The 20017-nt window shown below is 53.6% G+C and overlaps 6 protein-coding genes across 6 annotated transcripts; 2 read left to right on the plus strand and 4 right to left on the minus strand.

Moving 5' to 3' along the window:
• Window positions 1-1270: 1270 nt before the first annotated feature.
• A1O3_10015 (uncharacterized protein) lies at window positions 1271-2335 on the plus strand (the record flags this gene model as incomplete). Its single annotated transcript, XM_007740106.1, has 1 exon — window positions 1271-2335. One exon carries the CDS (start codon window positions 1271-1273, stop codon window positions 2333-2335), a length of 1065 nt encoding a protein of 354 aa, XP_007738296.1.
• A 3125-nt stretch (window positions 2336-5460) lies between these two features.
• A1O3_10016 (uncharacterized protein) lies at window positions 5461-6391 on the minus strand (the record flags this gene model as incomplete). Its single annotated transcript, XM_007740107.1, has 2 exons — window positions 5461-6299; window positions 6352-6391. The coding sequence occupies 2 exons, from the start codon at window positions 6389-6391 to the stop codon at window positions 5461-5463; spliced, it is 879 nt and encodes a 292-aa protein (XP_007738297.1).
• A 785-nt stretch (window positions 6392-7176) lies between these two features.
• On the plus strand, window positions 7177-7775 carry A1O3_10017 (uncharacterized protein; the record flags this gene model as incomplete). The annotated part of the gene is made up of 2 exons (XM_007740108.1): window positions 7177-7414; window positions 7486-7775. The coding sequence occupies 2 exons, from the start codon at window positions 7177-7179 to the stop codon at window positions 7773-7775; spliced, it is 528 nt and encodes a 175-aa protein (XP_007738298.1).
• Window positions 7776-8462: 687 nt separating this feature from the next.
• A1O3_10018 (adenylosuccinate synthetase) lies at window positions 8463-9842 on the minus strand (the record flags this gene model as incomplete). Its single annotated transcript, XM_007740109.1, has 1 exon — window positions 8463-9842. The coding sequence occupies one exon, from the start codon at window positions 9840-9842 to the stop codon at window positions 8463-8465; it is 1380 nt and encodes a 459-aa protein (XP_007738299.1).
• A 2893-nt stretch (window positions 9843-12735) lies between these two features.
• A1O3_10019 (uncharacterized protein) lies at window positions 12736-13927 on the minus strand (the record flags this gene model as incomplete). Its single annotated transcript, XM_007740110.1, has 2 exons — window positions 12736-13498; window positions 13554-13927. 2 exons carry the CDS (start codon window positions 13925-13927, stop codon window positions 12736-12738), a joined length of 1137 nt encoding a protein of 378 aa, XP_007738300.1.
• A 1317-nt stretch (window positions 13928-15244) lies between these two features.
• Window positions 15245-17533, minus strand: A1O3_10020 (uncharacterized protein; the record flags this gene model as incomplete). Its single annotated transcript, XM_007740111.1, has 1 exon — window positions 15245-17533. The coding sequence occupies one exon, from the start codon at window positions 17531-17533 to the stop codon at window positions 15245-15247; it is 2289 nt and encodes a 762-aa protein (XP_007738301.1).
• Window positions 17534-20017: the final 2484 nt, after the last annotated feature.

Here is a 20017-nt window from a genome sequence, read left to right on the forward strand (position 1 = left end):
CAACATAGGTATGCTTGATCCAGATATCCGGTGGAACGCTCGACAAGGCTTTCGATGCAAGTCTGGATGGCTCAGGCCAGGAGGCACACAGTATTTCCAGATGTTGATATTGGACAACCACTGTTCGGATCCGACCTAACCCTATCTACCAAGGCAAGGGGCAGATGGCTGACTGTGCCGCTCGCCTGTGCCTTCTCCGTGAACAAAAACACGTGCAACGGGTTCGGAACCGAACGACGACTCATCCGTCGGTGGGGGCGGGACACACACATCAAGAGAGAATTTTCCCATAGAGCTCAGTCCGCCTCGATCGAACCAGGAGATTTCTGCCTGCCGATCCAGCCGATCTAAACATTCAACAAACATGTTGGCGTATCGAACACGGTTAGCTGGCTGCATGGACTACTAGAATGAAAGCCTTCTCAAGTCGGGCCAGACCTCGCAGCCCGTCCGGTGTGGTGAATCATCCGATCTGGTATTGAAGTGCATTCCCGAAAGAGGGATTCCTCCTGGCCGCTCGTATGAACTATTTTATCCCTACACCTTCACAAGTGGTTTTGACCGCCACCCCCAGACGGGGAAGCTGTAGCAAGGCAGTGAAGTCAAGAATCTGTGGGCTCTGGCGCGCATACAGACGGAGAATTACGGAGACTCCATGTTGTGGGATAGCTGGCCCCGAACCATCTCCGCGATGCTTTTTGCTGGTTCTTGGCCTTGTGGTTTGGCGTGTCTCTGCCACCGCCAATGGTGCCAACATTCTGTTCATTCGTCAGCTTACTACCACTAATTGCTCTAGGCTTGTATCATCCTTCTTCCCAGTATGGAGTCTGACGTGGAGCGCACAGGTCATGCCAACCCTTGACTGGGTCAAGAGAAAAATCCGTCCCCTGATCCGGTGCGTATGCCCTCATAGGCTTAGGGGCCCTTGTTGCGTGCGACAGCACAAGGCTGGTTTCCGTGTCCGACTCGGGCCGAAAATTTCATGGTCGTCAATAATGTTGTCAGCGGCCGTAACAAGCACAACTAGGGCCCAAGCACCGACTGTTGGCGGTGGGCGCTGAGCCCCGGAAAAGGCACGGGGTCCCCAGCTTCCAGGGTGGTGATGACCAGTCCCAGATGTATAAACCCTTTGCCGTCCCCTCCCCTTGGGATTTCTACTTTCTGCCCTTTCCCACATCCGATTCCTAGCGCGGCTATTATCCCAACCAAGTCACCAGTGTGTCTTCGGTCGGTGCTTTCTATTCTTGAGATACCAGTACCCCGAGCAGCCATGTCCTTCGTCGACCTTCTGTTCCCCCAGGCCGAGCTTGAGGCTCTAGGCAACAGGTGGCACGAGCCCGCCCCCAAGAGGAGGAAGCTCGACCTGGAGGCCGGTCCAAGACGCGAGCAAGGGCCTAAGCAAAATCGAACAGCGGCACCAGCAGGTCCGGAGACAGACCGCCATCGGCGTTTTACAACATCATGCTCTCAACCTAGGCGACTGTCTAGCAAATCCCACGGCGGCACTGTCAAGCGCTCCAACTCTGACTCCAGGCCTGCCGTGGTCGTTTCAAGGAAAGCGACGTCGCCTTCAGCAGACAGCACAACAACCACCACCTCGGCAGCGATGTCGTTTCTCCCCAGCTTCATCGAGCCATCCATCTTGCAGAACTACCTGCAACATCTCCATCCTAGGGATCGTCCGCGCTATTCACTGCCGAACAGCCCCAAACCCGACACTCAATCCCCATCTCAAGAAGAGACTCACCCAATTCACTCCCACCAACAACGACATGACGAGGATGACGAGTCTTCGCCCGGCGCTCTGACTGCTGACACTCGGTCTCCTACCCCTTCCAGCGACTGCTACCCAACTCCGTCTGCGGGAATATTTGAGCAGTTGCACTGTGGCCCGTTCAGTGGTCTGATTCAGGGACTGCGATTCACAGAGCATGAACGAGACATGGTGAACGATCTCCTCAACCCAGATGGACCCATGCATCTGATGCCAGACGAATTCCCCAACACCAAATTGAAGCTTGAGGGCGAGCAGGTGAACGCCCTGCACGATTTCTACCCAGCCGATGAAGGGTTCCTTCACAAGATATCCCCGCTTGCAGGCGAGCGACTGGCGTTTGAAGTGGAGCAGGACTTGAAGGGTTCAGCAAAAGTCAAGGAGGCTGAGGACAACGACGTTCATTCTTCGGGGCTCAGTCCGGCGGAGGAGAAGGGACAGGGAGAGAACAAGTCTCCGGCAGGGATAATAATGTACGACTACAGCGCTCTGAGCGACGATGATGACGGTGAATTGTTTGATTACGAACAAGCTGCTGGGCCACCTCTGGCGACGCCATGAGGACCTGGTCTGCCCTGACGATGATCTATGGCATGTTTCACTGCAGCAGCAATTGGCTGCATAGACCACCATAGCAACGCCCTTGCACTAGGAGAAGAAATTTGAGATTTGAGATTTAGAATGGTACTAAATACAATTTCAATCAGATATCCCTTGTTGCGCGCATCTTTTCCATCAGAGAAGCATCTAATTCTGTACAGAGTCAATCCTCACCTTGATACTGTCACTCGAGCTCAGAGGGCAAATTGTGCAAGCATGTGACAAGTGACAAGTGACCCAACCCCGGATAAGGCACCTAGCGGCAACCCACAGGCCGGCCATCGATGGCCGGGGACGGCTTAGTCGCCCCTGGGGCGTGGCACGGCTTGCCTAAGGGCCCCTAAGCCTAGCCCCAGGCTGAGGGGCCCAAGGCTAAGGCTCCAGCTGCCAGCGATGAAATTAGTTTGCTCTTCACCTGATCCATGTGCCACCCATACGGATACTCCGTCCCGAGTACTCGTACGGAGAACAGTGGCCGGCTATTGCTGATGCCGTGGATTCGACTATTTAACCGACCATTCTGAGCCTTGAGGAGTCCTAAGCCCTACTCTAGAAGTGTACAGCACCTATACGGATACAGTGTACGGAGTATACGGAGTACACGGAGTACTCTAGAGCGTTGGGACCCCAAGGCTTTGGGCCAAGCAGGCAGCCTGAGACAGCCAGCCTGGCTTACTTGCCTTCGGGTCCGACGAATCCAGTACTCCGTTCTGGCTTCGGATTTCCAAGTTCCGTGCCCGGGCTATGATTATCCGTACAGTGCAGTGTACAGTGTACAGAGTCCCTACTAGGTACCTAGGTACCTTAGGTAGGTAGGTAGGTGTATGGTGAAGCTTGCAGGCCGTTCCGGATTGATGGTGAGTGATACAGTACTCGTACTGGGTGCAGGTACGTACTATTGAATAGGTAGTTGCAGAGGGCGCATGTAGTCGAACGGTCAAATCAGAATACGGAGTACCTGCCATGGACAATTCCGAGCAAGCCACAGTGCCCGGAAAAGCCATGATGTGAGGTCAACTAAATCTTGATTCAATTCCGAGCCGTTACGACGGTTTCGTTTCCACGATTTCGTATGTGTTGCTTTCTCCCTCGTGCATGGGCTGGCCTGGGCTGGCCTGTATCCTCCGTACGTAACTAAACCCGCGCAGGCAAGTCTAGGGTGCTGGGCACTGGTTACTGGCACTGGGCACTGGGGTACTCACTCTACGGAGTACTGACTCCGTAAAATACTGACTGGTAAGACGTTCGATGTTTCAGTTCCACTAAATTAACTACATGTAATTAACTAGCCAAAGTCGATATTGATCCAGGCCTAAGTGACTGACTGACTTCCGGTGGAATTACCAAAAGCAGACTCCCGATGGAACATACATGGTCCCGGCTCCCGGCCCGTCCTCACTGTGGTGTTGGGGACGGACGGGCACACACCCATTTCACACACACCACACTGCACCGCACCGCACCAGAAAAAGTAGGTTCATACCGAGGAGAGCACATGACAGTATACCTTACCTTTGACATTAATCACGACCACGATCACGATCACGATCAAATCCTGGAAATTGGCGGGCATGGAAAAATAGAGAAGGACACGACCGGACTCGCGTGGTCGACGGAGGCTAAGGCTGACCAGGTGGCCTGCAGTCAAGGACGCAGTACGGAGAACTGTACCCGTCCCCAGTCCTATCACTCTCACCATGCCACACTACTTCGTACACTAATTACAAGTTACAACTGTTGTGAGTGTGTATCCGTGTCTGTATCCATGTACTGGGAATTAGGTAAGTCGCTCGACAAACGCCGAGATCGAGATTTCCATCTCCATTTTCCATCTTCCATTTCGGCTTCAGAGTCAGAGTCAAAGTCAAAGTCGGCGGAGGATGTCAGGGTCGTCTGGTCGGTGTGCCTGTGATAGCTGGTGGGCGATTTCGATCCGATGCAAAATTAAACTGCTGGTCTGACATTGTCCTTTCTTCTGCCGACGGCGATGCAAAACTGCTGGTCTGGCATTTCTTCTGCCGATGGCAACGGCAACGGCGACGGTGACGGAACCCCAAAGAAAAAGAAAGGGTCAAGCGAAGCCAATCTCGACACGCACTGCACTGCATTGACGCGATGTCCTCCGACCTAGTATTTTGCAGTATAGTGCGGAGGATAGTCCAGTAGGTATGCTAGGGTATGCTAGGAACACAGCCTTGCAGCTTAGCTTAGCTTACTGTAGCTGTCTTGTCCTGTGCCGTGCTGTCTATAGGATTGGAGGTTGTCGGGGAACGGTCGCCGCGGCAGCCTGACACCGAACGGAGCCTTACACCGAAGCCTGAGGCCTGAGGCCTGACACCGAAACCTTAGTCGCCGAAAAGTCTGTATCCTCAACCTCAACCTCAACGTCCCCGTCCCGCCCAACCGTTCGTTGTCTGCCGACTGCCTACCGACTGTTGAGCTTGTTCTGGTCAAGCGCGCATCCGCATGTTTTGATGAGCGCCGTTCTCAATACGCTGAGCCCCCGTCCCGTAGGTGCTCGGGAGTTCGCTACTGGCTCATCTCACCATACTCAGCACACAGCACTGAGAGTCTGAGTCTAGCTTCATTATCCACTGGCATCGTCGGCAGGTCGTCCTGGGTTCGAATCACGGGTTCGGAGGTGGAAGTGGAGGTGGAGGTGTTCTGGTCGAATGTAGTCCTGCTCTCAGATGGACATGAACACGGGATGAACACGGGACGGACTCCTAGAATCGGAGGCTCCATGTGTCCTAGAATATCAATGACTATTTTCCATCTACCACAGCATCCACTATCCAGCACAGACGTTGAGTAAGCTGCAAAAGATGGCGGCGAAGCTTCATTCTTTTTCGTATGCCAGTTCCATGTCACTGTAGCTGGTAGTTACTACTACTCTAATAGCTGGTAGTCACTAATATAGGCGCTTAGATGGAGCGACAGTGGTTGCGACACCGCTCTACAGCATTCTCACCATGTTGTTCCATTTGCTCGTTGCATCTGGTCAGACTTTGTTCCAAGGAGCCCTAGTCCTTTCCTACAACAAAACTCCGTCAAAGTTGGCCTTTGTGGTTGCGCTCATCCATCCATCACATCCCAACGCCGTCTGCGGCCAGAGCGGCAATACTGTCTATGCGCATCATCCTCTCCTGCCTAATCTTGTTCTCGTAGTCTTCCTGGCTGTCCTGTGCATCCAGTTCATCTTCGAGCTTCAGAACCTCCTCGCTACGCCAGCTCTCGTCCTCAATACTCGGCACCATCTCTTGCACCGGCAGTCGATGGTCCAGAACATCGCGAGCATTCCGCATGTCGCTCGCCTTGGTGCGAGCCAGCGACTCCTCGAACGTTTTGGTGATGCCGGCGGCGAAATTCCGCTTGGCCACACGCTGCGTGGCTGTCTCAATGTCGGCATCGACGAACCACGTCTCGTCCATGAGAGCGTGGGCTTCGCGCCAGCCGGGGGCGTCCAAGGCCGTGTATAGGCCCTCAAACACCACGATGCGCGCCGTGGGCGGGATCGCAATGTCGTTGGCCACAGGGTCCTTGACGGCGTGGTCGAAACTCGGCGCGTACAACGTCCGCGTCTCCGCGGTCAGTGGCCTGGCCACCTGCATCACAAACTTCAGGTAGCTCTGCGCGTCGAACGTAAACGCCGCCCCGCGTCGGAAAATCGCTTCCTCTGCGTTGGGCATCTCCGCCAGCTGCTTGCGGGTCAGATGGTAGCCGTCGAGTGGGACCACGAACGCAATATCTGGTTGCGAGGGGTTCGGGCCTGTCGGCCGGTTGGGGAACTGCCTGTGCATCGACTCGTGATGTTTCTTGTTCAGCCCGCGGGCGACACTGGCCGCGAGCGTCGTTTTCCCGCTACCCGGTATGCCAGAGATGGCGATCAGCAGGCGTTGCGAGAGGTCGTATTTCGAGAACTTCTCTGGATTGGTGTGAGTTAGTAGACTGGGAACAGGGGCATTGGGACGGTCTACCCCAAGTCTGGTCCACCAGACGCTGGACGTGGGATTCCATTTGGCAATACACCTCCGTCCTGAGACCATATAATGGCTTTGTGAGAGGCAGGAAGTCTCTGGAACGTACGTCCCTCCCTATCTATGTGATAGAGCCGGATATGTCAAAAGTATCTGGACTTGATCGACTAATCAAGTGAGGAGCAATGGACTAGGTCATGATCGCTGCTGAAAGATGGGATGGCCCGCGGTGTCACAGACGATAGACGATCGTGGCTTGGAAACAGACAAGACCGCGATACAGTGCAGGGAGATGGCAACCCTCGTGGTTTTTATAGTTGCTGTTGCCCGGATGGTGGCTGATGCAAGATAAGACAACAAACCCCACGTATCAAAACCAGTTGCTAAGCAAGACAATAAATGAATGGATGAGAGTGCCAGGCACCGGCCAGTCCTGCCAGTGAGGTCGACGCGGGGTCGGCGAAACCTTCCTCCGGCGACGGGTCACGTGGGCCTTAGCCTCAAATCCGGGGTTCTGCCTCCCTGCGGCTTCTTCCCCAACTTTGCATCTTCAGTTCAGGGCGCGCAGCCGCTGTTTGACTTTTGACTTCCATCAACACTTCGAAAAATCTTCGATATCCACTCCTTTGCACTGTGTTTGTACCTGTTCTCCAGCAAGCCTTCTCGACCTTCTTTCCCAGTCACTTCTTGCTATCGACTTCTTTGTTTTCGGCCTCTCTGCAACCTTCACGCGACCGACCAAACAACCACCATCTTCACGCGTCCAGTTCGACTGCCTTTGAATTCCCGATTAATACCAGTGATACCCCGTCTAGTTTTTCCACCATGAAGACCTCTGTCATCCTAGCTCTGTTCGCTGCCGCCCTTGGAGTCCTCGCCGATGTTCCTCCAGCTTGTCTGCTCAATGCCGTCAACACACAAGACAACCCCAGCGATCTGTCAGCCATTTGTGGCAAGGAGGCCACCGATGTCCAGAAGGCAATTGCCAGCATATGTGGTTCAAACCAGTCCGTAGCGCAGTCTGCTTTCATTGCCACTTGCTCTGGTGCCGGTTCTTCCGTCGGTAAGTCGTGTGCCGCAGCAGACTCGCAAGGAGAAACCCGCAAGCTAATGAACGATATTTTGCTTGCATAGCTCCTTACACTGCAACCTCGACATCTTCAAAGGGCCCGACCACTGGAGCCTCTTCCACCGGCGGATCCTACGTCTACACGACCGCTGTCTACAACTCCGACTGCCAGTGCACAACTACGATCGTCACGTCTGCCACCGGTGGTGCAGTCGCTTCCGTGACAGGTTCTGCGTCTGCTACAAGCTCGGCTGCGACGACCTCATCAACCGGCAATGCAGCGGCAGATGTTAAACAAGTCGGCAGCTTTGCTGCTGCTGCCATCGCAATGGCGGCCGTGGTCGCCGTTTTGTAGATGGAGCTTCACATGCGATTGGTACCCCCCTGACATGATTGAATTTTGAGGGCTGCTGGCAGAGCAGGCACTAATGGCGTCTGGTCCTCATGGATTAGGGCTACATACCTGGCGCGTGCACCACGACTGAAGGCGATCATGCAGGGCGTTGGCAATTGGAGGCTATCGGCATTGGAGCTATATCCGAAACGAAACTCGTCCTGTTCTCGACGAACGGAGATGTTGTATCTCGCACCCTTTTCTACTTTACTTTTACTGATTCACTCTCGGGCACCCAGTTCATCCGACCCGGGAATCAAGTAATATCATATCTACCTTCACGGACCATGTCAGGCATGCAGGCCAGAGCCTGATCTGATAGGTCTCAGGAACACTTTTGGTATTTGTTCTTTCTAAAGCTAGCTGGCCCACCCGAAACGTATGTACCAGGACGCAGAGGACAAAGTTCTTCAAAAAGCAGCCCAGTCATAATAGCCTTTTCTTTGAAAAGTAGGGTACAGGCGGCATAAGCCCTGCTCTGGACGGCCGGTTAGCAGAGAAATAGTCACCGTTACATCAGCGGTCTTGCTTTCGTCCAGGCCATAATATGCTTGTTCCAAACCAGCATCGTCCTCTCGTGGCTCGTTGACCATGTTGAGACTAGTAGCAACGCCGCAACCCTGATCCGCTTCCATCGTAAAGTGTTATTCATCTGACCACCATGTCTTCCCGCTTCGGTCCTGTGCCGATCCATTTGACGGGGACTCCGACCTCGCGTTCGATGTACTCGACATATTCTCGAGCTTGGAGCGGCAGCTCCTCGAAGGACTTGCAGCCGGTGGTCTTGGTCTGCCAGCCCTTGAAGGTCTTGTACTCGATCTCCAGATTCTCCAAGGCGTCCAGGTCTGCAGGGAAGCTGGTCAGGACCTGGCCGCCGACTTTGTAATGGGTCGCGACGCGGACGACGTCGAAATCGTCCAACACGTCGAGTTTCGTGATGTTGATCTGGGTGTAGCAGTTGACGGCGGCCGAATACTTGACCAGGACCAGGTCAAACCAGCCGCAGCGGCGCTTGCGGCCTGTGGTGACGCCGACCTCGCGGCCAATACGCTGCAAGCGTTCGCCGTAGTCGGCGTCGACGGGGGATATGGAGGCGTCGAGTTCGGTTGGGAACGGACCGGAGCCGACACGGGTGGTGTAAGCCTTGACGACGCCGACGATGTTGCTTCCCGGGGCGGAGAGGGACTGAGGGGACAAGCCTGCGAGGCCGGTGAAGACGCCGCCGAGACCGGTGTTGCTCGAGGTCACGTAGGGGTAGGTGCCGTGGTCGATGTCGAGCAGAAGGGCGTTGGCGCCCTCGATCAGGATGTTGGGCTGGTGGTTGCCGTTGGAGCTGGCCGTGGCCGAGGTGGTGGCGACGCCCTTGGTGCCGACGGCCTGGGCGAGCAGAGGGGTCTGGTCGACGACGTACTGCTGCAGCTCGGCGCGGAAGCCATTGAGCTTGGCGATCTCGGCCTCGACGTCGTAGCCCTGCAGCGCCGCGTCGCCGTACAGTCGACGGTAGTTGGCCTCGAGGTCGCGCAGGCGCTGCACCCACCGCTGCTGCTCGTTGACCAGCATCCAGAAGGTGACGCCGCGGCGGGCCACCTTGTCGCTGTAGCACGGGCCGATGCCTTTGCGAGTGGTGCCGATCACCCCCTTGCCGCCTTCGACCGTCTTGCGTTTATCTTCGGCCACGCCGTCCACCACGCCGTGCAGGTCGAAGCACACGTGCGCCCGGTCGCTGATCAGGATCCGTTCCCGCACCCCTTGCAGTCCTTTCTCTTCCAGCGCCTTGAGTTCCTTGAAGAAGCTCGGGATGTGTACCACGCACCCGGTCCCGATCAGATTGATCTGGCACGACGGGTTGATCAGCCCCGACGGGAGGATGTGGAAGTCATAGGTCACGTCGTTGACCACGATCGTGTGTCCGGCATTGTTCCCGCCCGCGGCACGGCAGACGAGGTTGGCCGACGACGCGAGGATGTCGACGAGCTTGCCTTTGCCTTCGTCGCCCCATTGCGAGCCTAGCACGAGCGTGACAGGCATATTTAATATGCGACTTTGAAGAGAAGCTGGTGAACGGCGAGAATCGGAGGAGGAGCGTGAGGAGAGTGGATAGAGGATAGAGGATGGAGGAGCGACCTTCTATGAGAGTGGCGCCAGAGTCAAAGGTCAAGTCGATCTTATGTGCAGCATCGCGCAGGATGTCTATGATGGGGAGTCAAGAGTCACAGCGAGATCTCGAAACGGAGTCAATGGCTGCTACCAAGAAATCGTCCGCGCAAACGTGAAGTGGGGGATGAGTCTTTTTGCGCCAAAGCACGGCACGAGGGGAAATTTTCTTGGAGATGGCATGGAAATGATTTGATTTGGTGGGGGTGTGCGAGGCCGGGTACGGAGTCCTACGGAGCTCCTACGGAGTACCTACGGAGTACTCTGCACAGAGTAAGTAGGATTACATAGCTCTACCTGATGTGCTCTGCAAGTCTTTCTACTACGATTGTAGGTCTAGTTGTGCTGTACCAGTACAGACGAAGACGGTTGATCTGGTCTGCGTTGCTAGATAAGACCTCCCACTCCCACCAGCAATTTGCGATACGGGTCTACGCCGAACGCACAGCTTACCCAATGCGGAAATATGTTGACGCCGCCCTATGCTCACCGGGTGCTTGGCCTCTATAGTGTCATGCTGCTCTAACTCGCCTCGACAAAACTATAAGGAAGCATATCGAGTGCCTAGTAGCCATCATGTCGAAATCATGGCAGTGGCACTGCCTGTAGCAGCTGCAAAGGAGAGCGCCTGGGGTAAACCCTACAGCTCGTCTCTCTCAGAGGCTTTACACACCAAAAGGACTCCTCAGACTCTCCCCTGATTCCCCTGACCACCTTTTGATGGACGGCCGCTTCTAGGTCGAGACGGAGAGGATGACAGCCAGACTTGGACGTGTGTAAAGTAAGTGGTGACCGGACGGCAAGAAACAAATGAGCTCTCCCCTTGAAAAAATGCCATTGGATTGTAGATTCTCAATCATGGAGACCGATCCACAGGGGCCAGTTCCAACCTCCAGGAGTGTTTGAGTTCGTGTCATAGTATACTATAGTATAGTATAGGCTGTGTGGCCGGGACGCGAAGTCGGAACCCTTTCTGAATCTTGTGTCATCTCCAACAGATGTTCATCATCTGCTCGGACCGCTCGATTTGGTGCCAGCTTTGGGTCTCGGAGACAACATTGGTCTTTCGCTTTGCATGCTTCTCACTCATTGAGCCTACTCGCGAGTGTCGTTTGCCTTTAAGGCAGGTTCCAAGACATCATCCCTGTGCGAAGGACTGTCTTTATTTACCACATCTCCAAGCCGCCGTTCACATCTTCGACCATTCTTCAAAGATGGCATATTGTGTTCCTGCGCTATGTGAGGGGCGACCCCGGCATCAATGGCCTTTTGCACACATATTCCAAGCTACTACTTGGATTCTGCTGATTAGGGTTGGTGCAGCGTCACTAGAGCATCCATACAGTTGATGAAGTTTCCCACCACAGCCGGTTCTGTAGCTAGGGTGACTAGAGTCGGCCGACAATCGCGTACGGCCCGTTCAGCGACTTGCTAGCTAGCCGCCCAATTGCTCCAAATCAAACATAGCAGGGTGACACCAGATTGGAACTCAAAACCCGTCTATAGTCGATAATCCATTAGTATGATGAGCATCCTCCATCAAAAAGAGTAAGCGTAGGCTGTGACTTACATCGACCCATCGAGGAGCCAGGTGCCGAGTCTTTGAATAGTGCAAAAGGCATGGCAAGTGGAACAGCAGGCACTGAAGGGGCCCACCGCTATATTGGAGTCAACGACATTCCCAGATGGACTTCGAGTACGGCACCGCCGCACCGTAACCACAAGACACTAAAATAGCCTCCATCGTCGTCTTTTCTATGCTTCATCGAGTCAGTCTCAAGCTCAAACAGGTCTCGTCATGCGCATAACCCCAGGCTGCCTTGCCCCCCAGCAAAAGCTTCATTCTACCTTCCCAGCTTTTGATCTCATCCAACATAGATGTGACGAACGGTTTAGCATCGTCGTTCTTGCGCAGTGCCGAAGCTCAAGTCATTTTCGATTGTAGATGTCGAAACTTGCACATGTGGGTAAAGATGCCGAGGTCGACCAGCTCAATATCGGCATCGTACCCTGGACAGACTTGCAACCATGGCAGCCGTGGCATTGCGAACAGGCTCGGGCGAGTTGTTGCTTCACGCCGGACGGCAGCCACCCGGTGCGCACCTACCGCGAAGACGAGCCCTTCCTGCGGCCAAATGTTCTTTTCCGATCGTCCCCGAGCGGCGTGTGATGAGGAAACAGGGAAGAGTCTGGCCACACGCGGCCGCAATGCGTGCATTTGAGAAAGTCATCGACGCGCCAGGAAAGGAGTCGGCAGCATCAATGCTCCCAGGAGGTAAGATGCCAAGGCTACCTTGTGATTGTACTATAAATGCGAGTGATTACTCGTCTCCATCTAGTACGGAGTAGTCCAGGAGGCACAAGCATCCAATCAACGGCCGAGTTTCCTAGTTTGGAAGGACGCGCGCTGTCAATCCAACAATCTGATAGGCGGAATCAACGCTAAGGCAAGTCACCGGAACCACTCGTGTCGGTTTCTTCAGCGTTCGACCATTAACTTTCTAGAGATACGAGCTTGTGTATCCTATGTCACTGGGGTCACTGGCCAGTGTTGGTGGAGAGAAAAGATATGCAAATCCATCATCGCACAAATCTGACTGATCTCTAAAGTCTAGGGTGATATGCCCCTAATGTTCTTCATTGCTTCGCTTGATCGCTAGCTAGTCTTGATCATTTCGTTGAATCGTACATCGTGAATCATTATTCAAACATGCTCGTGTTTCTCCCACGCACTTTGCCTTGGCCACAATTGGTAGCAACTTGTCCATCAATTCCTCGATCTGAGATTGTATCGACGGGATGACCTCGCCGGGTGGGGCAATACCGGGGGTGGGAAAGCAGCTCTCGTTATGCCACGACTTTCCCCACCCTGCTCAAGTATGTCGCAGAGACGGCTGACTGGGATGAAGATAGAGATTTTCTCAAGGCCGTCCAAGGTGCCAGCTGGTCTCGAAAAAGCGAAATCTTCCAGCGAGAGACGCAGACCGGCTTCCGGGTCCTGGTTTCTCTGTCCATCCTTGTTGCACACCACCATGATCTCGCGGGTGATTCCAATGAGACTTCCTTCGCTGTTTAGTTTTACTCTCCATGTCGACATCTTAGCTCCTTTCTTGGTCCGATAACCCAAGTCAAAGCCAACCACGGTCCGGACGGCTCCTCGTGTACCAAAAATGTATTCTCTGGCCAGATTCTCTAAACACTTCGTAGTCTGGGAGTTTGCAACTTCAAAGATGCAGGCTGGATAGACATTTATCATGGGCAATTGACCCCACGAGCCATCTGGTGCACGCTCGATGTTCTTCTTATTCTCCTCCACCGCTGAAAAGGGATCCGGATACCAAATAGTGGTGGAACCTCTATTGCAGAGCCCTTTCACAAATTCGGCGGCTGTCGACGAAATGCCAGTTTGCGAAGGTATTTGGGCAAGGGCTAAGGCGACTTCGATATCAGTCCCGCGGGTCAAGACCTCGTGTGGCGCGCCGTTCGGCATCCTAAGGGCGAAGGTACGATTTGCTGGAGAATAGTCGTATCTACGACTCAAGGTCAGCGAATGTCGTCTTCAAGATCTCGTCAAATATGAAATACCGCAGGTGCCGATCGCCGAATTCGTTTCTCTGTTCACGTAACTGCAGTTCTTCGAAATCCTGTTCACTCAAGTTGTATTCCGACCAATCTAGAGGGCAGGTATGAAGATTATTGATCTTGTTGATGACAAGTGAGAGAGCAGGTGAAGGGTTTGGCAGCGGTGGCAGCGGTGACTCGGCAGTCGAGACGCCTAGGTAAGTGAATGATTGTTCGATGGGCGAGGGTGGTGAATCAAGGCTTGCTGACGAGGATTCGAAGCCAGTACCCTCCAGGCTGGAACGTCGCGTATGACCTGGAGTGGAAGACTTTCGTCCAACATCTTGCTGGTCTGAAGAGCCCTTGTAGGCTTTTACCGTAGATGCCGTAGAAGCCATGGTGCTTGACAGAACAATCTGGTGTTGAGATGGTTGTGATGTTAACGCGACAACAGTTGTGAGTCTCCATGATTGTATTAAGTAGTCTGTATTGATCCCTCCGGCGACGCATAGAGGCAACTGCTGGCCCACTGCGGTGGAGGATACATGCTAATCGCGTAACTCTGTGAAGTGAGGTTGAGCATCAGACGACTTCAGTGACGACTTTCAGTGACGACTTTCAGTGACGACTTTCCTGAACGCAAACATGGTCGTCTAAACTGCTATACAAAGAGTATGAGCCAAATCTCTCGACTGTAATACGACCACATCTACAAACGTTGCCATTGTTCCGTTAAGCTGAAGGACTGACTCTCGACTCAGATATACCACAAAGACCCCTAAGCCCAACCCATGAAGCTGCCGGTGTTGAGAAGTCGCCTCTGGGATTCGTTCATTCATGACAAGTATTTCCAAGCTTAGTCCTGATTCCAATACCGCAAACCCACAATCCTCCTTATACCAAATCCCACCTGAGTTGATTCAGATGGTTTGCCGAGTTCAGGACTTGTCGGCGGTCAGTCCTAGTTCTAGTTCAAAGACGACATGATGTCAACTCGAAGAAGGAGACACCTATCCAGATGTAATACAGATGGTAGTCAGAGAGGTCATCCCAAGATTGACGCCATCATGCAAGTCTTATTTTGGTACGGTATGGGAGACTTCGCATGTAAAAGCGACATATCTGATGGGTACTGGGTACGAATATCTTGCAGCCCACTTGCAGGACCAGGGGCATTGTTTAGGGGCCTCTTGTTGAGATCCGAGGGACTAGAGCTGTGTATAAGCCGGGATCTGTATCAAGATTATCAAGGGACATGAGGACGAGAAAAGTCCGTCCTATTCCAACCATCTCATCCCGTCCCAGAACACGCCTCTTTCATTCTATCCCTTTCCTTTGCAAGTGCCAACCCGGCGAGTGATTCCCCCATCCCAAATGAAACTTATCGGGTCCATGACTAGACATTTCCGTCTTACGATTTCAGCCATGACCTTGAGCCACCAAGTGTACATACAAAGTATGTCCCATCTCAACTTCAAGTCCAATTCCTAGCCTAAAGTCCTGAACCCACCACAGACCGCCGCAGAATACCCAACCCATGTCTCATAAGTAAAGGCCGTGAAGCTGCATCATGAGTGAGATGTCGAATGCACAGTACCATTCATCCGTACGCTCGTTGGTTCATCCATCGATGCCTCACCATGCTGACGGCGTCTTTGCATGAATCTTGTATTGTGTTGTTGATTTGTCCATGCTTCTGCTTAATTCCAGCGCAACTAGAATCTGTCACCCATTATCTGCCGTGGGATGATAGGACGAGAATCGTATCCAAACCCGTCCACATCGCGGCGCTCAGATCCATGCACAAACCTGGCTTCATATGACCTCGGTCGATCTCGATCATGGAGCTGAGGACTCCGCTGGCCGGCGGCCCGGTAGCCTTCCTCTTGCTCACTCTCCCAACTACTACGCGGGCCGTAGTCGGGGTCGAGTTCGAGAGGGGTTTGCGTTTTTGGAAGGGACTGGGATGTTGGTGGCTGAGCCGGGTGGGAGGCCAACTGAGACTCGGAGTTAAATCGGGAGTGGAGAGGCGAGAAGCTGTCCTGGCGGTGGTGGAAGATGTTTGGTTTCGAGGTTTCTCTCGACTTTGCCCGTGATGGCGATGAGGTGGAAATGGCGTTAGGACTCAGCGGAGTCGTGGTGTTGATGTTGCTGTAAGACCGGCTCCGTGGCCTCGGGGTCGTGGCTGTCGATGGTGACGTATCAAAATTGAATGACTTGAACAGCTCCATCTCGCTTTGTTGGAAGCCCACTGGACCTGCACTATCAGGGACCATGGTTGTCGCTCCACTCGAGGTGGTTTCGCTACGAGTCTTGCGCTGCAAAGGCTCTTGAGGTCTATTTTGCATGGCTGGACCACTTGCATTGGGTAGAGGTGGCCCTTTCGGAAGTGGTGAGGTCGGATGGAGGATGGACTTGATGACAAACGCAACACTGATCACAACTCCTAACCCTCCCAGGCCGACACCCATGAACCAGCCGCCACGAATGCCAGCCAGGCGATCTCGGCCGTGGTTATTGACATGGACCTCGACCGTGGACGCCAGACCGAGACCAAGGGAAATGGAGTAGTTGACGACGGTGCTGATGAGGCTACCGGCTACACCCTGCTGGTGGGGCGGGAAGAAGTTGGACATGATCAATGTCGCAGCCGGGAAGGACATGTCCATTCCAAATGGCATGACGATCAGGCTGACGAAGGTCCAGGTCCAGTATCGGGTCCTATCAACATTGGAGTCGATGGCCAGCAGCAATGGACCCAAGGTGAATGCGACCAATGCCCAGAAAAGGGTCCATGACGGTCGGCATTTCCGCATCATCCAAGCGGTCAAAACGGAAGCAATCAATGCAACCGGCACAATCGGCACCACATGCAAGGCAGCTTCGAGCGGGCTTTCTCGTTTGATCCCTAGCAGAAACTTCCAAAGAAACCATGTCCAAATTCCAAATGTTGCCCAACCACACGCGACGGCGCCGAGAACGAATCCGACATCAACCCTGAGCATTTTGAATGGGACAAGTGGTTGTTCTGCGACCTTGAGTTCGACAACGATGAAGAAAGCAATCAACAGGAAGCCGATGATTAGAAGCATGAAAATGTATTGAGTGCTCCAACCGGAGGCCGGTGCTGAGACCAGAGACACTTGGACACAGATCAAGCCACCAACACCAGTAATGGCCCCAAGCCAGTCCATGTCTCCAAGCTTTTCTCGGACAGGGCGCAACTGCTTTGGTGTGGGTGGTGGGGAAGGCAGCACAAGGTGTGCCAATACAGCCAAAAGACAGCTCACAATGGCGAGAGTATAGAAGCTCCACCACCAAAAGGCGAATTTGGTGAAAAGCGCACCGAAGATCATACCCAGGTACGCCCCGACTGGTGCACAGAGGCCGAACAGTGTAAAGGCGAAGATTTTTTGTTTGGATCCAGGTGGATAAGTTCGTCCCAACACAGCGAGACCGTTTGGCACCATGAGACTGGCGCCCAGACCTTGAAATCCTCTTGCGACAAAGAAGAGCTCATATCCTGCATAGTGGCTCAGGCCTGCAACAACGCTCCAGGAGCTGAGGAAGCAATAACCAATCACCACCATGGTCTTGTGGCCGAAGATGTCACCCAGTCGTCCTCCAATGAGGATAAAGGTTCCAAAAGACACGGCGTAGGCAGCGACGAGCCACGGTAGCACCGAAGGATTGGCGATAGAAAACGATCGGGCGATATCATGGCTCACTGGGAAGACTGTTGTCAAGGTCGATTGTGGAATCAGCTGAAGGAAAGCCACCATGATATTGAACAGGATTTCTCGCGGCCACGACATGCTTTGGCAAAGCCAACCTCCAGGAGGTCCAGGAGGACCACCCGGCGGCCCTGGAGGATTCTGTGCACCTGGCATGCCCTTTTCCGTGACGGACGGCATCTTGCCTGCGGTCTGCTCTTGCGTGTCGGCGTTCTGAGGGTGAATGGGAGGAATAGCCACGCTCAAACTGTCCGGGGGTTGAGAAGGCATGGCCAGACAAGGTATCGATTGTATGTGATGAACCTCAACGCCAGCATTCATTCCTCAGAGGGAAGGGGAAGGGATAGACAAGAAGCAAGGGGGACAGGAAGCGAGTACCATTGGGGAGGTTTTCTGGGGCAAGACGAAGCATCACGATGATATACAAGAGGGCAGGCGGGAAGAGAAGCGGGATGCCTACGACGGGGAACGAGGTGAGGCGAGAATCGCTAGTGAGTATTCCGCATATGCATCGGTGCCGACTCTCCGTTGGTATTGTTAGAAAACTTTTGGCCCGTGTTGGTGGTTTGCCAGAAGCTCAGTGTGCAGGAACATACATATCCTACCAAGTTCGGGTCGTGTGGACTGTGCAGTGACTTGCATAGTGGAGCGGTCGAGGAAACCTTGTCGGAGGAAGTGCAGCGTGGTCCCTGCAAGCCACACCATAAGCTCCTAGGCCAGCATCCCAGGTCGAGCGGCAGATTCCTAGGGGCAGATTCCTAGCGGCAGATTCCTGGATTCAGGTGGGAAACCGGTCGACCTTGGGCGACACCAGAATGCTTCTTGAGGGTCGTTGCACACGTCAAGTCATACCTCAGGTCCAAGCTCTGGACCGAAAGATAGATCGACCATCCGTGTCCAGACTACTCGTACCTAGTAGTACCCTCACCAATAGGCCACGGTAGTCAACCAACGGTCGTTCGATAGTCACGATGATCCTCAATGACATCGCTGCCTCGAGGGTTTGGGGCATTGTGTGGAAATCAGATGAACCGGCCACGGGAATTCTGCTTGATCTTGATGTCGAACCAGGTAGGGCTGACAAACACTAACAGATTGTGTGCCTTAGGGCGGTCGATTTGGCCAGGGGTCCGATGACGCGACCGCGAATGCGAACGTGAACGCAGGCTGAAACAAGGGACAGCGCCGAGACGTCAGTGGCATTGGTAGGGAATAACCCTTTGTCCTAAGGCTCGTCTGATGAAGCTGAGGACAGGGCAGAGCAGAACAGGGCACTGCAGAGTAGAGCAGGGTCAAGCATGTCGGAGAGTCGGAGGTTGAGGAGATTTGATCAAGCCGACGCGATGAAGCTTAGCAGCCCGGAGATTAGGCCGCTAGTCCATATTACGACTAGCTTTCGATAACCGTAGAATGCCAAGGCCCTAAGGCCCTATAGGCCTGTCCCGGATCCCTTCAGGCTTCATCCCTTCAACCCTCACCTATTCTCACCTCGTACATACTACTACATAGGAATACCCAGTACTAAGTAGTAGTACTCCGTACTCGCAGCTATTCTACAGACCACTATCGCCCTGGCCTGGCAGGGTTCCTCATTCAAACCTCGCTTCCACCTGCAAGTGTCAACTGTCGCTCTATGCTTCTTCCTCCAACCATATCCGTACAGCGCATGCATCCATCCAAGGCCACATCCAGGCGTCCTTCTATATACGGATACTGTGCAGTGTACAGTACGCAGTACTAGCTTTGAGCTTGGCTACTGCTCCGAGATTGCATCGGGCTGAACCACCGCCGATCATTGTCGTCGCGGTCCAACACGGCAAGAATCGATGAACCTGGTCTCAGAAGGGAGGTACATGTAGCTGCACCCTTAGCTTATATTATTCTGAATCACTCGAAGAGACTATAACGATGTAGGGATACAGGGATAGCAAGCCCTGAACCCGGCCGGAGATCCACCAAATTCTGGCCAAAGTGTTAGCCACTTTGCAAGGCTGCGCCCGATTCAGTCTCACACTCCAAGAGCAGTGGAAATCAGAGGCGGCCCGATAAGCCAACATATTCGCTGCCACACTGACCAAGCTTTACTACGTACTGCTAATACTACTAATACTAGTATACCAGTACTCCGGACTAGCATGAGCCGATGATGCATGGGCTACATCCTGTTTGTCGAACACCACAATCATCACAATCACCACAACCGACCGACGCGTCTGATGACATTTTCGCGTCACCCCCCCTGTCTACGCCATTTCGGCTCGGAATGCAATCAAACATTTACCTGCCGCACCGCGTCAGGCAGGATGTTGCATAAGTGCTGCCGGCCTCACCTGCAGTTGCGGGATGATCCAGGCCAAACCATAACTTATCTTACAATTCTAGGAAGCGAGGTTCCTTGACAGGCTGAGACATTCCGAGCTGGATATGCTGACGTGTATGACAAGACCTTTCCACGAGCAGTCGAGCTTTCATCTGTAGCTATTACACCTTGTTCTGTTCTGGTGACTGGACAGCTTTTGCTGCTGTGCAACGACAAAACGTGATTCTGGAGCATCCCGGTTTCACTGCAGTCAACTCCGCCGACTGTCTCACTACCAGATTCGAACTGCTCAGGCGGATTTCGAACACAACACTCTGTTTGTCCATTCGAGTCGAAGGAGCTAGTCTATCACAGCAAGACACGTACCTGCATTGTATCCAGACCACCAGGACCGTATGGAAATTGACAGGAATCGACCCCTTGAGGACATTGCA

This window comes from Capronia epimyces, assembly GCF_000585565.1.
Source record: "Capronia epimyces CBS 606.96 chromosome Unknown aczIQ-supercont1.10, whole genome shotgun sequence".
Lineage (NCBI taxonomy): Eukaryota > Fungi > Ascomycota > Eurotiomycetes > Chaetothyriales > Herpotrichiellaceae > Capronia > Capronia epimyces.